At 41.1% G+C, this 21,714-nt stretch overlaps 1 protein-coding gene across 4 annotated transcripts in view; it reads right to left on the minus strand.

Moving 5' to 3' along the window:
* The window catches only part of DPP6 (dipeptidyl peptidase like 6), a 2,129,336-nt gene that overhangs the window by 515,952 nt on the left and 1,591,670 nt on the right, over positions 1-21,714 (minus strand). For all 4 annotated transcript variants that reach the window (XM_085631994.1, XM_085631993.1, XM_085631995.1 and 1 more), the window contains exon 9: positions 5,519-5,673. In XM_085631994.1, the coding sequence (XP_085488120.1) occupies positions 5,519-5,673 (155 nt within the window). The remainder of the gene's footprint in view (positions 1-5,518; positions 5,674-21,714) is intronic.

Below are 21,714 nucleotides of genomic sequence, written 5' to 3' on the forward strand. Positions count from 1 at the left end.
CTTCTAAAAGAGTGGCTTCTAAACACACAATGCAAAAACCACCCTCATAAAAAGATTTGTTATTACATTGTGAGTTCAGGCACACTAAACTTCATCTCTCCATCTTAAGCCTTTGGGAAGATAGGCTGGAAAGCATATTACACAGCCTCCCCATTCTATCCTATGGGCAAGATGGCCTTGCAACAGTGAAAAACGAAATGAAGATTATTTCACTGTCAGGACATGGTACACACCTTAGTACATGTCCTACCTTTCACATGCACTGCACCCTGCCCAGGGGGTACCTTGGACCTACCTTAGGGGTGTCTGATGTGCATAGAAAGGGAAGGTTAAGGCCTGGCACGTGGGTGCACTTGTCAGGACAATATGGCAGTTTAACAAACTGAGCGCAGGCACTGCAATGGGAGGCCTGAGTTCTCTCTTTAAGGCTACTTGTGTGGGTGGCACAATTAGTGCTGCAGGCCCACTAGTAGCATTTGCATTAACCAGCCCTGGCACACACAGTGCACTTTACTAGGGACTTTACTAGTAAGGCAAATATACCAATCATGCACAACCAATTACCATTACACTTTACACAGGGAGCACTTGCACTTTGACACTGACCAGCAGTGGCAAAGTGCCCAAAGCATCTAAGTTGGCAACACCATGACAGAAAAAAGGTCTAGGGGGAAAGCAAAAAGTTTAGGGACCTTTAGCCAAAAAGGGCCAAGTCCAACACAGAGGTATTTACGGTTCTTTGCCCTGGGACAACACTTCCAATTTTGTGTCCTCTTCTCTGGTTTGGCCTCCAGCCCTCGGGTGTTTGCAAAGGTCTTGGCTCCCATGGTGGATCTGTTGCATGCATGGGGTTACTTTTGTTTCCCTACCTTGAAGACTGGTTCATTTCTTCCTTATTTTTCCTCAAGGCCCAGGAGGATGTGACGCTGGTGCGGGATTGTTGGGAGTCCCATAGGTTCCTTGTGAATCTCAGCAATCCCACCTCATCCCGTCTCAGGAACAATAATTCATCGGCGCTCACTTAAATACCTGATTGGGGATGGTGTTACCGCCTCCGGCTCGCCAGCTTCGGCTCAGATCTCGTTTGGAGTCCCTCATGTCTGCCCTGTCGGCTTCCGAAAGGGAATGGTTGCGGGTTCAATGGGACATGGCTGCTTCCCTTTTAATGGTTCCTTGGGCTCGCAGACACCTCTTCCATCTGGTGTATCACTGGAATCCGGGGTTCCAGGATTATGATGCCTCGGTTCCGGTGACTCCCGCCATTTCTCTCCAGCTGCATTGGTGGCTGCTGCCGGACAACCTAGAAAGGGGGTACCCCTGGACCCTCCTGTGCCCTGTTCCCTGACGCCCAATGCCAGCCCTTGGGTTTGGGGGCAACCCTTGGGGTTCTTTCTTTTCAGGGTCCTTGGTCCCCCGCAGAGAGCTGGATATCTTCGAATTGAAAGGAACTGGCAGTGATATTCAAGGCTCTCGTTTACTGTGCCCGTCATCTGAAGGACAAGTGAGTTCAGGTCCAGATGGACAATCAGGTGGCCCGTGCCTATTTGAAACACTTGCTCTCCTCTTTTGGCTCTCCTGGCGTATCAGATTGGGGTTTGGGTGGAAGCCAACCAGCTGGGCCTGAAGACGATCTATCTGCCGGGGAGGGAGAATCGGCATGTGGATCAGCTGAGTCAACTTCTTCCTTCATTGGTTTCTCTGTCTCCTCTGGTCTTTCAGGAGATTTTGGGGCAGTTTGGTTCGGGAGGTCTTGGTTGGATCTCTTTGCCTCCCCTCAAGATGCTCTTCTGCCAAAGTTTTGCACCCTTCTCACCTTGTAGGGGGGCGAGGATGCCCTGAGTTTCCCTTGGCCTCGGGGTCTTCGCTATGCCTTTCCTTCTTTTCCCCTTCTCAGCAGGGTTTTGGCAAAGATCAGGATGGAGGGGGGGGGTGGTGCTGTTGGTGGTCCCCTTTTGGCCTCACCACTATCCCCTCCTACTTCGTTTGGCTGTTGCTCCCCCTTGAAGGTTCCAGCTGTCCCCTTCTCCACTACACTTTACTCACCTGTCCCATCAGGCTCTCGGCCAGTTGGCATTGGCAATTTGGAGGTTGAAAGGCGGTGGTTCGTATCTTTGAGTTGTCCAGACAGAATTTTAGGAAGGTCAGTACCCTTAGGGTTAATGAGCGTCACTTGAGTAATTTCTCTGCTTGGTGTTCTTTCGGGGGTTTCCCCTTGACTCTTGTGAGGGGGGTTCTGTGCTTGAGTTCCTCCGGGATGGTTTTTTGCTTGGGCTGTCAGTTTCTACTCTCCGCAGCCAGTGGTCCGCCATTAAGGCTATCAGGGGTGCCTCTCTCCTCTCTTTTGAGTCCTTGGCTTCTCGCCTTCTTCGCAGTTTGTTTCTTCGACGGCCTGTCATTGCATCTCCTGTTCCCCCGTGGGATCTTCCTCTAGTTCTTCGTGCCTTGCAGCGCTCCCCGTTTGCGCCCCTACCTTTTGTGTCTCTGGAGTTTCTTACCCTGAAGGTGTGTTTTCTGTTGGCTATTACCTCAGGGAGTCGTTTGGGGTTGCTTGGCTCCTTGCTTTGCCATCCTCCCTTCTTGCGTTTTTTTCCTGACAAGGTGGTCCTTTACTCTGACCCGCCCTTTCTTCCCAATATGTCCTCTCCTTTCCATTTGACCCAGGATATTGTCCTTGCAGATTTTTTCCTAGCCCCTCTTCGGAGGAGGAAATCCAGCTTCATTCACTGGATTTGATGAGGGCTACTGTTATTTACCTTGAGCGGACCGCCTCCCTTCGGCAGGTGGATTTTTTGTTTGTCACCTTTGGTGTTGCTCGGCAAGGTCATCGCCCTACGACGGCAACTCTTTCGCATTGGGTCGGGTCCTTGGCCTCTCTTCATTCTGGGGTTTCTTTTGCTCCAGTCATTCAGGGGCATTCCACCCGGAGTGTAGCTTCCTCCTGGGCTTCTTTTAAGGACACCTCCTTGTAAGATCTTTTTGCGGCGGAGACTTGGTCCTCCCCTCATACCTTCACCTCCCATTATAAATTGCAGATGGGGGAGGTTTTTTCTGGGGATTTTGATTCTGCTGTCCTTGCTTCTGTTCAGTGATTGTACTTATCTGCAAATAATTTCCTTGGCATCCTTTGGTTGTCTGTTTCTTTTGTTCGTCTGGCGCTTTGGTTTACAATCCTGGGTGAATGTGACGAGCAAGACGGAGGAGGAAGGTAATGGCTCGGTTACTTAATGGTAATCTTCATTACTCTGAGTCTTAGTCTTCCTCGTCACTGTCATGATCCCTCCCTCCCACCCTTGGTTGTGGAGGGATGAAGAAAAGTTTAGCTTTTTCCTTCTTGTTGCTTCTCTGCCTGTGGGTATTGCAGGATGTTTTCTATAGGTCAGGTGACAGGGACTTCCTGTCGGGCCACCATATTGGGTGGGGATTTTTTTATATGGGTGAATGTTGTGCCTGGAACACGTAGTGCTCCTGGGTGACTGTGACGAGGAAGACGATGACTCAGAGTAATGAAGATTACGGGAAAGTAACTGAGTCACTACAGCTGATGGATTACAGAAACTTTACAGAAAATTTAAAGAGCTCAATGCATTGATGCCAGCAATCCAAACCTGAGTTTTACATAGAGCTAATATACTTCAAATAAACTACCATTTAATCATCAATGTTTTAGTAGACCTTTAGTGTGCTTAGAAGATTGCTTGACATAGGCCAAAGCTTCCAATATATCTTCTAAATACTACAAGAAAGAGGTTTAACAAGGACCACCAATTAGAGTGAATGTTTTTGAATACAACTAAAAGCTCACATGTATGTTCAATGTACTTTGTGAAACACCTATCACTTTGAAGAAGGCTTTGTGAATATGTTTTCAACTCTAGCAATTTACAAATGGTTCACCAATTAACAACACTCATTACCAAAGATGTCTTTTAGACCCAGTAATTATTTCTGAGCCCAAAGATATCCTGGCAGAAGTAACCTACTGACCATATTCCTAAAGGTTTGTGCATTTAAGAGAGATTTACATACACAAATTAAATAATTTATGTGTGCAAACGCGGTTTTCCAGTACAGGAAAACATATTTTGTACTTATAAATTGACTTACTCACACGGTTTTCATGTGAGAAAACCCAATCCAGCGCAGGGGGCATTTATGCCACAATCTTATATATTTGCGGTTATTCACAAACCCCTTTCTGGTCACTTCTCAGCCTGTCAATAAAAGAGTAAATCCTTTTCCAGGATGTGTAGGGAATATAGTCACAATTGGTGTCAGCGTTGAGGAAGGGGTTTCTCTGTGGGGAAAATATTTTTCCCACTGAGAAACAAAACAAGAAGCCACACGTTAATTTGAATTTCCTCTATTATTTCATATGCAAGAATATATAAGTGTATATTCTTTCAAGCAAAAACAGAATTTACAAGCCATGTCCAGAATTAGGCCGGAATACTGCCACCAAACAAAGAATCTAGGGTCAGACGTATAGATATTCGATCTCAAAATACTAGTCGCAACCAGTATTTCTTCGACCAGTAAAGGTTTCATGAAAATGTAACAATAGGAGGATGTAAGTAAGAGGGTTTTGGGGTTCAAGAAGAGCAGCATTAAGGAGTGGTAAGTGTTTTTGGGGGGTTCAGGAAAGTGTAATTTGGAGAGGTAGTAGAAGTTTTACTGATTCTGGGAAGGGAAGAATTAAGGGATAGATTCAGGTTTTAAGGTTTCAGGGACAGGCACGGTTAAGGGGTACCAAAAGTTTCTTAGGGTAGGGACAGATATATTAAAGACTGCATGTAATAAACACGCTGTTAAAAATTCAACATTTTGGGATTGTCATAGGAAATATTGAAGAAGAACACAATATTATTACCTCAACAATTTTAACTCGACCTCAATGTAGTTCATAACTCTTCAAGAAAGAATCTAATCTAAATAAGTCTTTTGATTTAATAGTTTCTAGCCGAGATCTCTATAATTCCAAAAATAGATTAATTCGAACTACCAGGCTTGATAAAATAACGTATTTGCAACTTTAAATTAAAGAGAATTAAGCTTCAGCTAAAAGTAGCTTAGAGGCGTCACATGACCCAAATCACAGGGTAATGTTTCAGAATTACATGAACGAAACATTCTACTTCACAGTGTCATGATCTACCATTACATAACATTTCACATGATTTTTGCTTGAGGGAAACTAGTGTCGATGAAAATTGTTTTGCTGAGAGACATTTTCAACCTGATCCGTCTCCTTATGGTATGTCGTGTGATGCTTTTGAGTGAGCTATACCTCACAGAGAAAAATTATTCAAGGTACAAGCAAAAAGTATTTCACATAAAGCTGCAAAAAGTTATGCATATTTTACAAAACAATGCACACATCTTTACCAAATATAACATATTCCCTATAATTCAGCTACATGTAACATTTTTCAAAATAAACGGGGAGGATCATGAAAGTGAAAAAGAAATAAATCTGCAACAATTTTCAAACTATCAGGGATAGTAATGCTAGTGGTCTTACCTTGGGGTAGTGGTATGTTTTCACAGTAGGGTACAGGGAGCCTGTGTAGACTGGAATCTCCATGGTAGGGACTTTGGTATCATTTATTGTGGCATATGCTAGCCTGCCACCATCTGGGGACCACCAGTGTGCAATGTGGGTCTTCAATATCTCCTCTAAAAGTGAAACACAAAAATAGGGCAAATAAGATAAAGGCATTTAAAGAAATAGTATTTAAAGTAAACATGAATAGGGCTTCTCATGACAGCTTGAGTTCATTAGAATTCTAGGGCAGTTCAATTTCAAACTGTGTTTGTTCCCAGCACCAAGACTGGTTTCATAATTATGATCAGAATGTCTTAAGGTGGGGAGCGATTTCAAACAGGATATTTTTTTGACTGCATTTTTTCTTTCCTGGGATTTGAAAGTACATAGGTGGAAGCCCAGAAACTGAACGGCCTCTTGCATCTATGATAATCAGACTAATGATATGCTTTTTCAAATGAAACTTGAGATATAAATGTGATTTTCTTTTACTTGTACATTTTGCTCTACTGTCCGTGTGGCTGAATGTTCACTTGAAGCACAGCTGCAGATTTGATTATCCTGAAATACGACATGTATCAAAGAAAGTTTACCCTGTCGTTTCAGAGTTTTTGGATTATTGTTGTTAGAAATGGGGGTCTCTATTTGGCAGTGGTTTGCACCCTGTCCAAGTAGGGACCCTTATTCTAGTCAGGGTAAGGGAGTCACACAGCTAAGATAACCCCTGCTCACTTTTAGCACAAAGTACATGGAATGTGTCAAAACCAAAGAGGAAAACAGGCACAGGGAAGGTGAGGTGCCGGAAAAGCAAAGTGACGCGTCGATTCCTGACTCCCAGGGGAGGTGATGCATCAATTCCTAACTTCCAGGGGAGGTGATCCGTTGATTCCTTACTGCAGTGCAGGGGAGGTGATGCGTCGATTTGTTACTGTCAGGGGAGGTGATGCATTGATTCCTTACTGCGAGGGGAGGTGATGCATTGATCTCAGGACACATGGCCTCGGCTCCTTACTGTTGGGCAACATCTATGAAGAACTCAGCACACAGGAACAATGCATTCAAACTCCAGATAAACTGGGTCAATGCAGCAGAACAAGTGCTGAGTTGATTTCCCACCCGCGTAGCAGGTAATGCATTGATTTTTTCAGCCGCACAGCAGGGCCTGCGTCGGAGTCGGAGCGTGCGCTACAGATATCGATGCCACACTGCTCGGTACTTGGGCTGGAGGGATCTTTCAGCTGCACAGCAGGAGCTACATCCATTCTTCAGCCGCACGTTTGCGATGCATTGTTTTTTCAGCCGCATGGTAATGCAGCATCAGAAAAACAGGTGCTGAGTAATCAATGCGTGGATTTTCAGGGTTCTTAGCCGCTAAAACTACGTCCAAGGGCCCAGAAATTAAATTGGCACCACTTGGCAGGTGAGAACTACCAGCAGAGGAGTTCAGGGTCTGCAGATGAAGTCTAGGATGGACCTGATATATCTTAACAGGAGGCAAGCACACACAAGGCCTTGGAGAACCTTGGCAAGCAAGATGTAGAAAGCAAGGTCCAGTCCTTTCACTGCCCAAGAAAGAAGCAACAGCCCAACACAGCGAAGCACACAGCAAAGTGATACCACTCGTGATTCTCAACATGAAGTTTACCCTCATTCAGATACATGGTGCGGGGCCAGATCACCACTGCCCCGCCCTTATCCGCCTGCTTAATCACAATGGAGGGGTCTGCTTTTAGATCACGGATAGCTGTTAATTGGCCTCTACTAATGTTGTTTTGTACAAAGCCCTTAGTTTTTTCCAATTTAGCGATAGAGGATAACACTACTTGCTCAAAGGCATAGATTTGTTTTGGTATATTCTGAGTGGGAGTGAAGTTAGATTTCACTCTTAGGCCAGTCGTCTCTTGACTAGATGTCAGTTCAGTCCCGGCAAAATAGGATTTTAACCGGATCTTGCGGCAAAAATCCAAAGCCTCTAGTTTTAACTTTGTAAAGTCGGTATGTCTCTTGGGGACAAATTTTAACCCTAGAGACAGAATCATTTCTTCGTCTTTTGTAAGTTGTTTACTTGACAGATTAACAATAGTTGAATTATCTAGTTTTTGTAGTACGTGCTGCGTGTTCGCATCTCCCAGGGCTGTTTGAATCGGACCCTTGACCCTCGGCCTCTGGCTAAAAAAGGCTTGTTGGGCGGCCCTTGCTTAGTAGAATTACCAGGCCTTGAATCGGGTGAAGAGTCAGAAGATGAAGTATCTGAGAAACCTATAAATCGATTTTTTGATCTACCTTGGAATGTGGTTAAAGCTCTTCTTGATTCTGCCAAAATATAGAAATCTTCTTTTAGAAAGCGTCGGCAGATAAAGGAATTCAACTCCTTGGTTAAATATTACAAGGCAGACAAAGGAATCTAACTTCTTGGTTAAATATCACAAATAAACTTCCTTGTGTCCCTGATATGTAGGGGATTTGATTGATTCCAAATATAAGGGTGTTAGTTGTCCAATCTATCAATTTGTTTGACAACTTTGCATTTCGTATTGTTTATATAATGATTGTTTTTTGTGACATTGCATTTGATGGTTTCAATGTTTGACTATTATGAGTTTATTTATAATTGTTGTCAAAACACATTTTTCACGTTGTTCACTTTCATTGTGTAAATATCAATGTGGTATTTCGTGTAGTTTATGATGTGTTCTTTTTGTGATCAAAGATATTAATTTAAAAAATAAAATAAATAAAAGGCATAAATCATTGCTTGGATAAACGTATTAATTTTCGTTTATCTTACTTCATACGAATAAGTGTTAAAGTCACCAGAGGCATAGGTACATTTTTTTCTTATATAGTATAACTAGCCCTACCTACCCTCTAATCCTTTGGGCTAAACCCCTCCTTTTTTGACACTTTCTAAAAGTGGCATTTTCAAACGTGCAATTTAAAAAACAACTTCACTAAAAGATGTCTTTTTACATTGTGAGCTTAATGACCCCAAACTCCAAATCTCTTCCAAATGGAAGTTACACTTGTAAGAGCTTACAAGGCAGCTCCACTGAACCTATGGGGGAGACAGTCCTTGGAATAGTGAAAAACGAAACTGGCAATATATCACCATAAGGACATGCAAAACACTCCTGTACATGTCCTTCCATTCACATACACTTTATCCTGCCCAGGGGGCTACATTGGGCCTACCTTAGGGGTGCCTTACATGTAGAAAAAGGATAGGTTTGGGCTTGGAAAGTGGTTGCGCTTGCCAGGTCGACACAACAGTTTAAAACTGCACCCACAGACACTGCAGTGGCAGGTTTTAGTCATGTTTACAGGGCTACTCATGTGGGTGGCACAATCAGTGCTGCAGGCCCACTAGTAGCATTTGATTTACAGGCCCTGTGCACACCTGTTGAACTTTACTGGGGACTTACTATTATATCAAATATGCCAATCATGGATAAACCAATCACCAATACAAATTAGACAGAGAGCATATGCACTTTATGGTTAGCAGTGGTAAGGTGCCCAAAGTCCTAAAGCGATCAAAAACAGGTCAGAAAAAATAGGAAGAAGGCAAAACGTTTGGGGATAACCCTGCAAAAAGGGCCAGGTCCAACAACTGAGTTATAGAACACTGAAACAGTTAAACATAATGGTATAGTAATTTAATATGAGGGCTATCACATTTATGTCAATTGAAAGTTGTAGTACATATCAGATTAAAAGGGGACAAGAGTTCCTCCGAAGAACATTTCACTGGGCGCAAGGTTAGTTTCATAGGAGTTGTGGAAAAAATTATTTTGCAGGATACAAAAAGCAAAATGAGATGAGAGAAATCGAAAACGTTATTTTTCAGCAGGCAAATGAAAAATAATAATTTGTAATGCCAGTGGGATGAACAATAGTAGCAGTTACAGTTTTTTAAGCTCAGAACATTTAATTGTCCTGGCAATTATAAATAGCTGTTGTATTAACTTAGTAAGCTATCTAAAGTTACATATGCATCTGTGCATGTGACAGCCAACCCACTGAACAATGGGGTTTGCATGTTATACACAGGTATATGCAGGTGGCGCTTTCACACACAAGGGTATTTTACAACAATCAGAATTTGTCACTGGACATTTCAGACAGAATTTTATAACAGACTTCATTAGCCACTAAGTCATCTTGTTGGAATTGACACCTGTGACCTTGAAGCTATAAGAAGACTCTTAGTTTGACCAATGTCAGGCACAGATGAGTCATCCAGCCCTGTTTTATCCTTGGATCTCTAGTGCTTGTATCCTTGCATTTAAAGTAAGAACAATACATACAAGTACAAGACCACATTTCAAATATGGCGAAATGAGCTACTCGCACCTCTTTTGTGACAATATGAATACTTTGGATTTGTCCAGTTGATACCTTAAACCATGAACTGCCTTGCAGGGCTAAAACACCATCAGCTGCCGGATGTACACAGATATCTGTAGCAGAAATATTTACCTTCTAGCTTTCTGCGCTGCTTTGTCCATTGGGCTGTACTGCATTACCCGTTCTTTGAACATATGATCAATTTATTCCCTGCTCTTATTCTCAGAAACAGCATGTCACCCTGTACTCTCTACAGGCCTTCTTGAAGCTATTTATAGCCGGATTTATGGATTGTGCCTGGAGCACAAACCTATGAACACCTGAATATCCCAGGAAAGATAATAAAATAATAGAGCAGATGGTGGCCAAAATGTATTGTTGTGGAGATCGAAATGGAAAAAAATTAAAAGAGTAACCAATGTGAGACCAATACCAGATTGATAATATTGTCACGGTTATTGATAATACCACAAAAACAACTGGAAAAGGTAAAATGAGCTGAATAGTCAAAATCAGATTTTAATGTTTCCATTAAATTATGTCGGTCTAGTTGTTAACGTAGAGGTCAATAGAAGTTATACTAGATTTGTGGGGCAGATGGGAAATTCTGAAAACCTTCTAACCACAGTACTGGGCTGAGTTGACTTACAGGATTCGGCTTGTGTTGAGGTATTGATCTGGGAAAAAAGAAAAAAGGTATCTTTTGAATAAGACTTTTCGGAGATCAATCACTTCCAGCAGACTTCATCACAAGGCTGCTTCCAGCCAAGTTTCCACAAAGATGGACAGACTAAGTCAGAGGCCACAGTGAGGACTCATACTGAAGCTGTGATTTGCCAGTGCTTCCCTTGAGAGGCTGATGAAGGCTATGGGGTTGTTGTATACACACTACATGTACTTGCATTGGTTGGTTCCCCTGTTGTGGTTTTAATGCTGCTTGAATATCAGTGAATATCCCTGGCCAGAGAACGTTAAAGGCGAAGACTAAGTAGAGTTACATCACATAGGCTGGTTGACAATGTTTTATTTTGTATTTAATCAGTCCACGGCTCCTTTCAACCTAGTATCATATGGATTATGATACTATGACATTATGAGAGCAGTTACTGTATAAAGCTCATTAAAACATTTGTATGAACTTGTGCCTCTGCCTCTCACACCATAGACAAGACATTCTTCATGACAACCCATCTCTAAAGGGCTATCCCCTACAGTCCTCTTGGAACTCTCTTTTCATCTGGGCCTCAACAGTTTTATCCTATGAAGCACTTGCAGTTTCTAACAATTGGCTGGCAAGGTAGACACAGCATTACAAGTAGCAGGACCCCACTGTGCCTAAGGGCAAATCATGAAACTGGATTCCCCATCTACGATGGGCAAGGTTATCAGATCAGACAGGACACTAATGCACATGGTACCAGCTGCCGCTTCTTGTAGAGGGAGACATGACTTCTCCAAAACATATAAATGTTTTTGGGCCACAATCAAACATTTTTATAGGGAATGTCACTGGTGTATTTTTTAAGAGTCTGGGCTGCTAATCACAGCCTTGCTCTAAGCTGGTCTGTAAACCAGTTTTCAACCATAGCACATGCACAACAGATTTGATTTAAGGTTATTAATCTCTGTTGATATACTCCGTAAGAAGTCTAAAATAGTGCACAGCTTTTCAAATTACTATGTATTTTTGAATGTGGTACGTATATAATGTTCACTTTGCTGAAAAGCAGCAGAACGCAGTAAAAGATCCAAGGCAAAAACAAAGCTGTGTAATAAGAGGGGTAGCTGTTTTTTAAGAGTGAAAGTTGACTGCTAATGCATAATGATATAGAGTAGGGTTAGGGCAGTCCTGATAGATACAGGGATGTTATCCCCGATCCAGGGTGCACATAGTGAGAAGGTCTGTTGCATTGCATTTTCTATTTAACACTTGTCTCCTGTCTGATGGTGTTCTGACTTTCGATGTGCTCAGAGAACAGAGCTATTGAGCTTGTCAGCCAGATAGGCAGGGGTGCTGGTCCTGATGGCTTTTTAGATGATGCATCTGGTTTTGAAGATGCTGAATGCTGCCAAGTCAGCCAGAGGACTTCCATCAGGGTATGGATGAGGAGTTCATGTTTCTTCAGAAATTTGATGAAGCATACTGCTGCGTTTAGATGAACTTACACTGGTTTTATACTTAGAATCATTCCATTCCAAGGGATTTAGGCTTTAACCAAACCACTGTTAACACACACACTCTTGATCAACTTTAGAGGATGAATGACAACAAAATAGCCAGAAGGCACAAACAACAGAATGCACTGACAGGCATATGGTAAAATGCAGATTAGGAAAATGAACACAACAGTTTTTTTAGATGCTGGAGCCCATATCAAGTGTTAATTATGTTTGTAAGGTGCATTTAATAATTAAGATCTAATCCTATAAAACATAAAAATTCCTAATTTCGACATCTACCAAGACACCTCATCCTTTACTCTCTCATCTGCAAACAGGCCGTTCTTAAACCAAGTGTCTTATAATCCCATTCAAGACTCCAATGCCCATGACTGTTTTACACCTCAATATCGTGAATACTTGTAAGTTAAATGTCACAAGTGGAATGCAGCACCCATTGAGCCATCGACTATAGTGACAATGTAAACATGACTGCAAGTCCTTATTGCCCATGTAGGCAGGCTGCATGGTATTTAAAAGTAGGACATGTAAAAGTTTAATGGTAAACATGTCCTTACAATGAAAATGCCCTAAAGCTATTTGCACAACAACAAATTTGGCTTTTCCATAGGAAAACACTGTGATGTAATATAAAATACTAATCATGTATCACAGTAATGGGAAAAGCCAGAAAAATAGTTAAATAACTATTTTTAATATTTGTTAAAAATTGAATTCAATGGTGAAGTCGGATTTGTTCTAACTTTTACAGAAAAGTAACTTTTGAAAAGTTACCTTTGCCTTGCCTGAAGTTCCTGGAAGCTAAATCTGCATTTTTGTTCTCCCACTTTCGCCAGTCAGTAATTAGCCTTTAAATAGGTGTGAATGAGGTGTGAACCTGCTCCCAGGAGCAAAACAGTAGGCAGACCTGAATGGGCAGAGACGACCCATCTGAACGTGACAAATATATGCAAGGGGGTTGGCAGGATCCTTTTTGAAATTATAGTGTCAAGTCCTGCTTGAATGTCACGCCCTCTATGACTGGTTCGCTGTGGTTTTTCATATGATGTAGGGTGCCCTTCAAAGAGGCATCCCATGTCACAGGCAAACATTAGCTGACGCTTTGGCAGGGCCCTTCTGTTGCCTTCCCAGATAGTCAGGCCCCAGTGGGCCTTTTCAGACATTCCAGTGTCTCAGACCTGTTTGACAGGTCTGTCTGCTGGATTTACAAACACCATTTGGGGCACACTTTAGAGAAACATAATGTGAAAACAGTTTGTGTGTATCCACTGTCTGTCTGCATAAATCTCAGCTTGGTTATACCAGACTTCAGTCTCTGAGGTTGTTGTTGATACAGGGACTGCCTAAAATTGGATTTTAGTCTTAGATGTGGGAGGACATTAGGATTGTCATTGTAAACTTCCAACACACACCTCAGCCCTCAAAGCCGAAACGCAGTATGGTATTCAGCCAACTTGAAAATGCTCATGCTAGGTATAAATGTGGCTTTGCCAATCACCCACTTCAGAACATTCCTCGAACTGAGGATGATCAGAAGAGGACTGAACCTACTGTCTGCATCCTAAGAACAAGCCTGGGGGCTGGACCTGCTCCCTCTCTTTTACCCAGGACAAACCAGTGGAATTCAATGGTCATAAGGCGGACCTCTTGTTCAAGCTAAATGTATACAACAAGCTACAAGAGGCAATACATACAACTTTCCAGCTGATCAATGGCAACTGGATCTGGATTGAACTCTGCCTTCCACCCTGAATGTTCTATAAGTGATTCCACAGAGGTCCTTTGAAGCTTTGTAAGTATACACCTGTGGTGGATTGGGACTTACGGCACTAAAGTCAGAAGGTAAAATCTTTGACCAGCACAAACCTGGTTAGTGTAGCCGACCTGCGGTACATCGCTGTCAGTGTCAAATTGTACCTATGTCCTGTTCCGCCACAACCATTGATTATCATTGGCACTTTGTATTTCTTGGCGCTATTTCTACTTAAAAATGTTTAAAAATCATACCGCTGGTTGCCCATATCGGATTTTTGTAATTTTGGAGTCATTTTGTTTATTAAATTGTATTCTATTTTGTTTAAATCACTTTGGAATTTTTCCTATTTTGCAATTTGACTGTATTACTGTTTTAGTACTGCACTTCTATAAGTACAGTGTGGTTTTTGACTTGGTGGTCTTCCTCACAACCATACAGTTATGGTCCTACCAACGGGAGACTGACTTCAACTGAGAATTAAAGCTTTAAAAAAATCATAACAAGTTCCCATGAAAGACTCCATTGGAATACATTTAACTATAATGCCAAACTACATCCAAAGGCAGAACAGAATTTACACGACCACCATCAAAAAGGCAAGACCCCACAAGGATTATCTGTTAACCTAGAATCCTATTTCCTCTCATAGGTAAGCAGCAACTTTCTTGCAGCACCTTCCCTATTTTGATTATTAGATTTTTTATCATTGATAAAGTGTAAACTATTAGCCAGGGGTATCTCAGGACGAACCATCTTGAAATCAGCAGACTGAAGGTTAGTTACATGGGAAAAAGACATGTTATCAGTTTTAAAAAAAAAACACAGCTAAGATTCCTGCTGACAGATTGATCATGGTAAATTGTTACAAAGTTTTGCAGCTGCCACATAAAATGTTTACCCCCGTATAATGGTCCGCTCAAACCAAGGCACTGATACAAAAGAAACATTCTTGGAATGAAGCTTACAGCTAGGAAAGCAGTGGTAAATCTCTGGGATAATGGGTTGAAATGCTGGCCAAACAAATCTTTATGAACAGGACAAAGAGATTTGAACACAACCCTGCATGTGAATGGAAGCTAATGAAGTGACTTCAAGACTGAAGTGACACAATCTGATTTCCTCAATTTCAGAATCACTCTCACTGCAGTATTTTACACCCAGTGCTTTTTTTTAATCTTATTATTGGAATCCAAATAAATTATATTACAATAGTCCAATATGGCTGAGATAAAAGCATTCAAGATTTAGACTTTGTGTGAGAGGGTAAATAGGTGTACAATTTGTTTCAAGGTATGCAACTGGCACATACATTTACTGACCGCTGCAGTAACCTGGTTGTAAAGTGTCAGGTTGGTCTCAAACTTTACTCCCAGAATTTTCACACACTTTACTGAGCAGGGTTTTTTCAAGGCAGAAAATTATATCAGACACCACAAATGGCCTAGATGGAAGTGGTATCTTAGTATTGCTTCTAAAATTGTTTAACTTAGGTACACAATACAGGCTTCCTCGTTCAACCTTTCAGCAGTAATATCAAACATTTTTCTAAGCAAAAGATTTAACCCAACAGGCTTCCCATTTGATCCTCACCCTTCTAAACTTTTCAAAACAATCCTGCTATAATCTTTGGATGCCATAGATTATCTATTTCTCCTTACCAACTAGAATAATTCCCAAATTTACTGAAAACACCCCACATTAGAACTGTGCTATTGAAAAAGAAACTGACCAGGACAACCCGGCAAACAACAAACCATGAGCTAAGGACTATTTTTAGGAAAACTTATTGAAAAGGAAGCATTCTCTCAATTCTTAACCTTCATTGAGCAAAGTTGTCTTCTATCAGATAATCAGAATGTTTTCAGACATGGAATAAGTATTGACTCAGCACCATACCCCTTTTTGGGATGATCTCTAGAACTATGTCAACACTATTAGGGCTGCTGCTCCCCTGTTAATCAACCTGTCCTCAACATTTGAAACAATGGAACATCATATGCTGGTGCAATGCCTATTTTACTCTTGGCTACACTGCACAGACATGGATACAATGCTTTCTGATAGGCTTCAAATTATCTCTGTCTCTTTTTATCTTGTCAACTAACATATGCCTAGAATGTATCCTGCAGGGATCAACATTAGCTTTCCTACTTTTCTACATCTACCATGCCCCACTTGCTGACCTCACACATTTATTCAATCTGACCTGCAACAAATGTGCTGATGATACTCAGATCATCTTGAATTTAAAAACATACTCTGGTGTCACAAATGCAATACTTAGCAAATGCTTCCTGGCTGTGGAGTTTTAATGCTATGAAATCACCTCAAACTTATCGCCTGAAAAAACAAAATACTAACCTGTAGACCTTGGCAAAACCTCATTCTTTACTCCTCATACCAGGAAAGGGACACATACCTAAGAAATCAAGTGAAGTGAAAAACCTAGGTGGGATCATAGACTCACCTCTCTCTTCAATCCCAGGTCAATAATGTCACGCAAGACTAATTACACACTGTGAGAATCCTACAATGTATCTTCCATTGCCTAGGCCTCTCCGGTAATATTAAGGCATCACTGGTCCTAGAAATATCACAGCTAAATTGTGCAAATGCCTTCTGAATTGGAATCACTAAAAACGTATTCCCAAACTACAAAGCATAAAGAATGCTGCAGTTCGATAACTACTAAACCAAGACAGACAGGATCCCCTGTTCTCAGGTGGGAAGAAGAGTATCCTGTAAAGTCCTCTGCATTGCACTCCTGGCAATCCACAGACTGGACCCAACCACCTACAATCGAAATTCAAAATATAAAATTAAAAGGAGGAACCTCAGATAATGATACTCATACCTTTGCAAATGACAGGCGTAGAAGGCAGTTTTCTTTTAGCTTAGACATTGCAAAGTATGAAACATACTCCCAAAGAATTTAAGGACCATCAGTAACCATTAAGAATTTAGAAAAGAATTAAAGCCCTGGCTGTTCCCACCAGGACAAAGGCGATAATGCCTATGTGGATTGCAAACCTATCCTCACACCCTTTTTGTAATTGTCCACAAATATAAGATTGATTGGCTTGCCACTGCACCAAGACTGGAGCACACACTTTGGGATTCAGGCATGAAACCAAAACTCACCAGTATAAACTACACCTCAACCAAAATCCTTCCCTCATCCATGTACTTGAAAAATTGCAACCGTCCATCTCATGATCAGAAGATATGGTGACAACCTCATTCTATGTCATTGCTTCCAGTCTGGGGATTTCATGTGACAACCTGATGCATTCTGTGTGTTGTACTCTTGATTTGAGTCCACCTACATATTTAGATTTGCTCACTTGATACCAATAGTTTGTAGGATAAAAGCCCAAGAAAGAGTGACATGGAGGGAGGTGGTGTTTCCATCTGGAGAGCTTGCTTAGGCTATACAAGAAGTAGGAACGGGCTATGGAAATCCAGAAATACAAAGTAATCCATTAATGTTTGAAGCTTTCAAGTAGACTGATAACTACTTTCATTTTTATAAGCAGTCCTCTAATATGGCTCTTGATGTAGGAGGCACAAACAAAGCTAGGAAAAACACCGGCATCAGTCAAAGTACCCTGTCTGGAGGTAAATCAGGAAGCTGGCATACCCAGCACTTGTGTCTGGGTCTTCATGTCAGGAAGGACAAATGTTCAGGAAAGTACAGGCTTTGTGCTTATTGTCTAGGGAATTAGAGATTCCTTCTTTTCCAAAGATGCCACAAGGTTTTTGGGCAGAATGTATTGCTATAGAAAATATATTCAAGTGTGTTGGTATATTTTTGAGTCCATACAGGCACCATTTTTAAACTTTCAATTTGCTTGTATCCACTCTCCATGATAGCAGGGTTGAATATACATCACTGGAGATTGCCTTTCGAGTTGTCTTAGCCCATGTGTCATACTTCCTGAACATTTTAATATGGCCCTTGCCCTCACTTCTTGCCATCCTACTCTGCTATATAAATTCAGCTATCAGAGGAGAGGGGATCAACCACTGTGTTTACTATCAATGATCTATTGCTTCCCCACTCCCCACCCCCAACTAACACCCTCCACCCCCTAAATGGGACAAAGGCTTCTGCAATCTGGATTCACTAGCACTCACAAAATGCCTTTACAGAAAGGCCTCTTGATAACTCTGTAAACCTATTGTTGGATCACTGACCCACCATTCCAGTCAAGAAAATATTTATTCTAAGTAGATGGAGACAGGTAACAATTTTAACCTCTTTCATCAATGTATTTCAGAGAATGGAACAAATAGTATTTTAAATGTAGTTGTTTTATACCAATATCTCTTTATGTTCTAAATAAGAGCTGCCACCAACGAGATAAAAGAGCATGATCTTAATTCAGTTTAGAGTTTATATCACCCTTTGGGTACATATGTGGTAGTGTCAATTCAAACAGGCAGATGTGAGCAATGAAGGGAAATAGGAACAATCTTTCTCCAGTCCCTCTTTACTAGATGTACTTTGACTGGTAGTAGCTTCTGTCCACATACACAGATGATCCCCTTGCTGTGCATCTTTAATTAAAATGTATACCAAGCTACATACAAGCAAGCATGACCTTCATCAGATCTAATTCAAAAGTTGTCCAATATATATTGTACTGAAACAGCATACTACGTGCTACATTGGTAGTAGTCTGTAAATTATTGGCCTCATTCTTAGGCTAGCAAAAACAGAGTTGCACCCAAATTTAATTCACAGGTTCCATGCAAATTGCACTGGATCCTGTGATTTTTGCATGATAAAATTGCATAGGTAATACAGTGTGTTAAGGGAATACTGTTGTACGTAGCCTTTTCTTCTGGGTCATCCTCAGACTTTTGGCCTTCCTCCTCCTCCTGTTATTTGCTGAATTTGTTTTTGTTGGCCTTAGGACTCTATGCACTTTACCACTACAAACCATTGCTGAAGTGCTTGTGCTCTCTCTTTAACGCATGGTAAAATGTGCTTACACTCAGCTGGCATATTTAATTTACTTGTAAGTCCCTAGTAAGGTGGCACTACTAGTGGTCCTGCAGCACTGGTTGTGCCACCCACTTAAGAAGCACTTTAAACATGACTCAGGCCTGCCATTGCAGCCTGTGGGTGCAATTTAAAACTTCCATTTCAACCTGGAAAATAAACCTTTCACCATTGGATATACTGCACTTGTAATATGTCAGACAGGATATCCGCCATATTTGTGACATGGAAACCCATCCACTGAATTCTAAACCAGGCCCTACATCTTTTGGTTGGTCTAGTGGTAAGGGCGTGGTGAGTACGAGCAGTAAAAGTAATATCTGTAAAGTCAAAAAATTCTCGCCTATCATGCAGCTATTTGTAAATTATCTTTATTTACGAGTGGAACTATTCAGAACAAGATGGAGCTATTTGGATCACACGCCACTCTAACAATCTGCTGAAAAACTGTAGAACTGAAGGCACCATTTCTGGGTCTACCTAACCTCATTCTCCCTTTCTTTATCCAGTAGCTAATTTGAGTATTAATTAAGAGCTAGGAGAAGTAAATGCTCAAAATTTTGACTTTAATTAGGATTTGCTTCATTGAACAACCATTTCTAAAGCACGCGAATTTAAAATAATTGGTCACACGCTAAGCGAGGTTTTCTTCAGTTGTTTTGCAGTCTAAATTAATGTTATTTTAGTTGGATCCAGTAAAAAGCCTTTGAAAGGTAGCTATTTGCTTTAAAACACAAAGCAACATTTTGGGAGTGATGGAACACCGATCAAAACTTTGAATACAAATTCAAGGGGTATTTATTCCTCTAGTTCATAATTTCTGCTGAGGCAGATTCTTGAGTGGGAGACTGGGAAGCAGAATGCTTTACAACAAGGCATTAGAGGCTGCATTTTTATTTACTAACAAAGGAAATGCCAGCCGTGCCCATAAGTCTATGCCTCACAGGCCTGACTCACTAAATAGTATCTTTAGGAGTAATACAATTAATCAAAACATTTTCGTAAAGATTTTCTTAGAGAGTTCCAAAGTAAATTAACAAAGCCATGAATTTTAATGTGCCTGGAACAACATCTGCGAAATAAAAGCTGTTTTTATCAATCTCAAATTTAACATAAGCATTGCAAAAGTCTAGTTTTATTGTGGTAACACAAGTGGCTTTAGCACATTGAAGTGAGACTAGCGGAAGGGATCCATCAATAAGGACAGAGGGGGCTATAGTTGTAAAGTAGTCCCTAATGTAGTACAAGCACTTGCGTGGACTAAATGCAACCACAAAGCCACTAACACTAGGTGAGAAACGACTACTTCGCTGGGCTGAGCCAAGATATGATTGACAAAGTCTCAATCCAATGGATGAATTAGACTTTTCAAAGAAATCCAGGGTTGGGAGAAGGGCTGATCCAAAGCCCACTCTATGTAAATCAATAGCAATAGATTTGTCAACAGCTCACTGTCAAAGCCCAAGACTAAAAAAGCATTGACATTACATACCTGCATCCATTATTAGGTGGGACTCATAACACACTAAATGGGATTTCACATTCTTTACCAGAGCTGAGGTATACCTAGCTCCTTCAACCAGACATCAGTTGGCCACAAGATTATGATACTCCATCATCATATTCTACTTTTTACTTATATCTTTGAATAGTTGGCACCCACCCACTGTCTATAGCCAAATAAACATGATCAAAAGTATTATATGCTCTCGGTATAGATCAGCAAAAATGTGATAATCTGCCTGGTTAAACAAATGGACAATCTAGGAAAGCCGTAACTTCATTTAAGGTATGCGAATAATGTGACAGATACTGTAATTGGATAAAAAACACTACCTGCAATATGTCTTCCATTATCAATCTGACATATTCCAAAGCAATGCCATGTAGATCACTGTCTATGAGCCTTATGCGGAGGATGGATCCTCAAGCTTATCAGAATCCATTGTTGAACATATGGAATAAGAAATCCAACTTCTGCACTACCCACATCTGTTCTAAGGTCAAAGAGAATTACCCTCACTGGTGTTTCTGTCCATGTGCGGAAGATAGCCAAACGAGGCTGCATCACATCGAAAATACCCATCCATAAAAGCTTGCGACTGTTTGCTGTCCACTCATTCCATCAGTTTGTTGATACAAAAGACTGGAACTAGATCTATAATTTAAGTCTAATGAGTAGGTGTGCAGTATACATAGCAATTCAGTTACTACAGCCTTCTCAAAAGTTGTGGGAACAGTACCAACTGAGAGTTTTAAGAAAAAAAGCAGCAACAGATATATTACCTCATCCTGTAATAACTCCCACAAACCAAATGGGACCATGATACTCTTTTGCCATACAGCATTGCACTACCTAAGAAAAATTAAAACTTTGGAAGTGACTTAAAACAAAAACTGGTTGTTCCTCTATTAAGAGTAAACATTTAAAGAGTTAAGCCCTCATTAGCAATGCAATTATAATTATGTTTGGTACTGAAACAGGAGTTTCTGCCTGGATAGAATTTACACATATTACAGGTGCTGAATCTGGCCCTGTCTTCAGGGTCATCCCCTAACTTTTTGCCTTCAATCATCCTGTTGTGCAGACATAGTTATTGCTGACTTTACAACTCTGCACACTTTACCACTGCTAACCAATAACTTGCTTGTGCTTTCTCCTTTAAACAGGGTAAAAGTGGCTTACACCTAATTCGCCTATTTAATTTACTTGTAAGCCCCCAGTATAGTGGCACTGCATGTGGCTACTACTAGAGGACCTACCGCACTGATTGTGCCACCCACTTAAGTAGCCTTGTAAACATCTCAGGCCTGCCACTGCAGCCTGTGTGTCCAGTTTTTAACCTGCCATTTCGACCTGGCAAAATAATTTCATTTTAA

The sequence above is a fragment of the Triturus cristatus genome, chromosome 10 (assembly GCF_964204655.1).
Source record: "Triturus cristatus chromosome 10, aTriCri1.1, whole genome shotgun sequence".
Taxonomy (NCBI): Eukaryota; Metazoa; Chordata; class Amphibia; order Caudata; family Salamandridae; genus Triturus; species Triturus cristatus.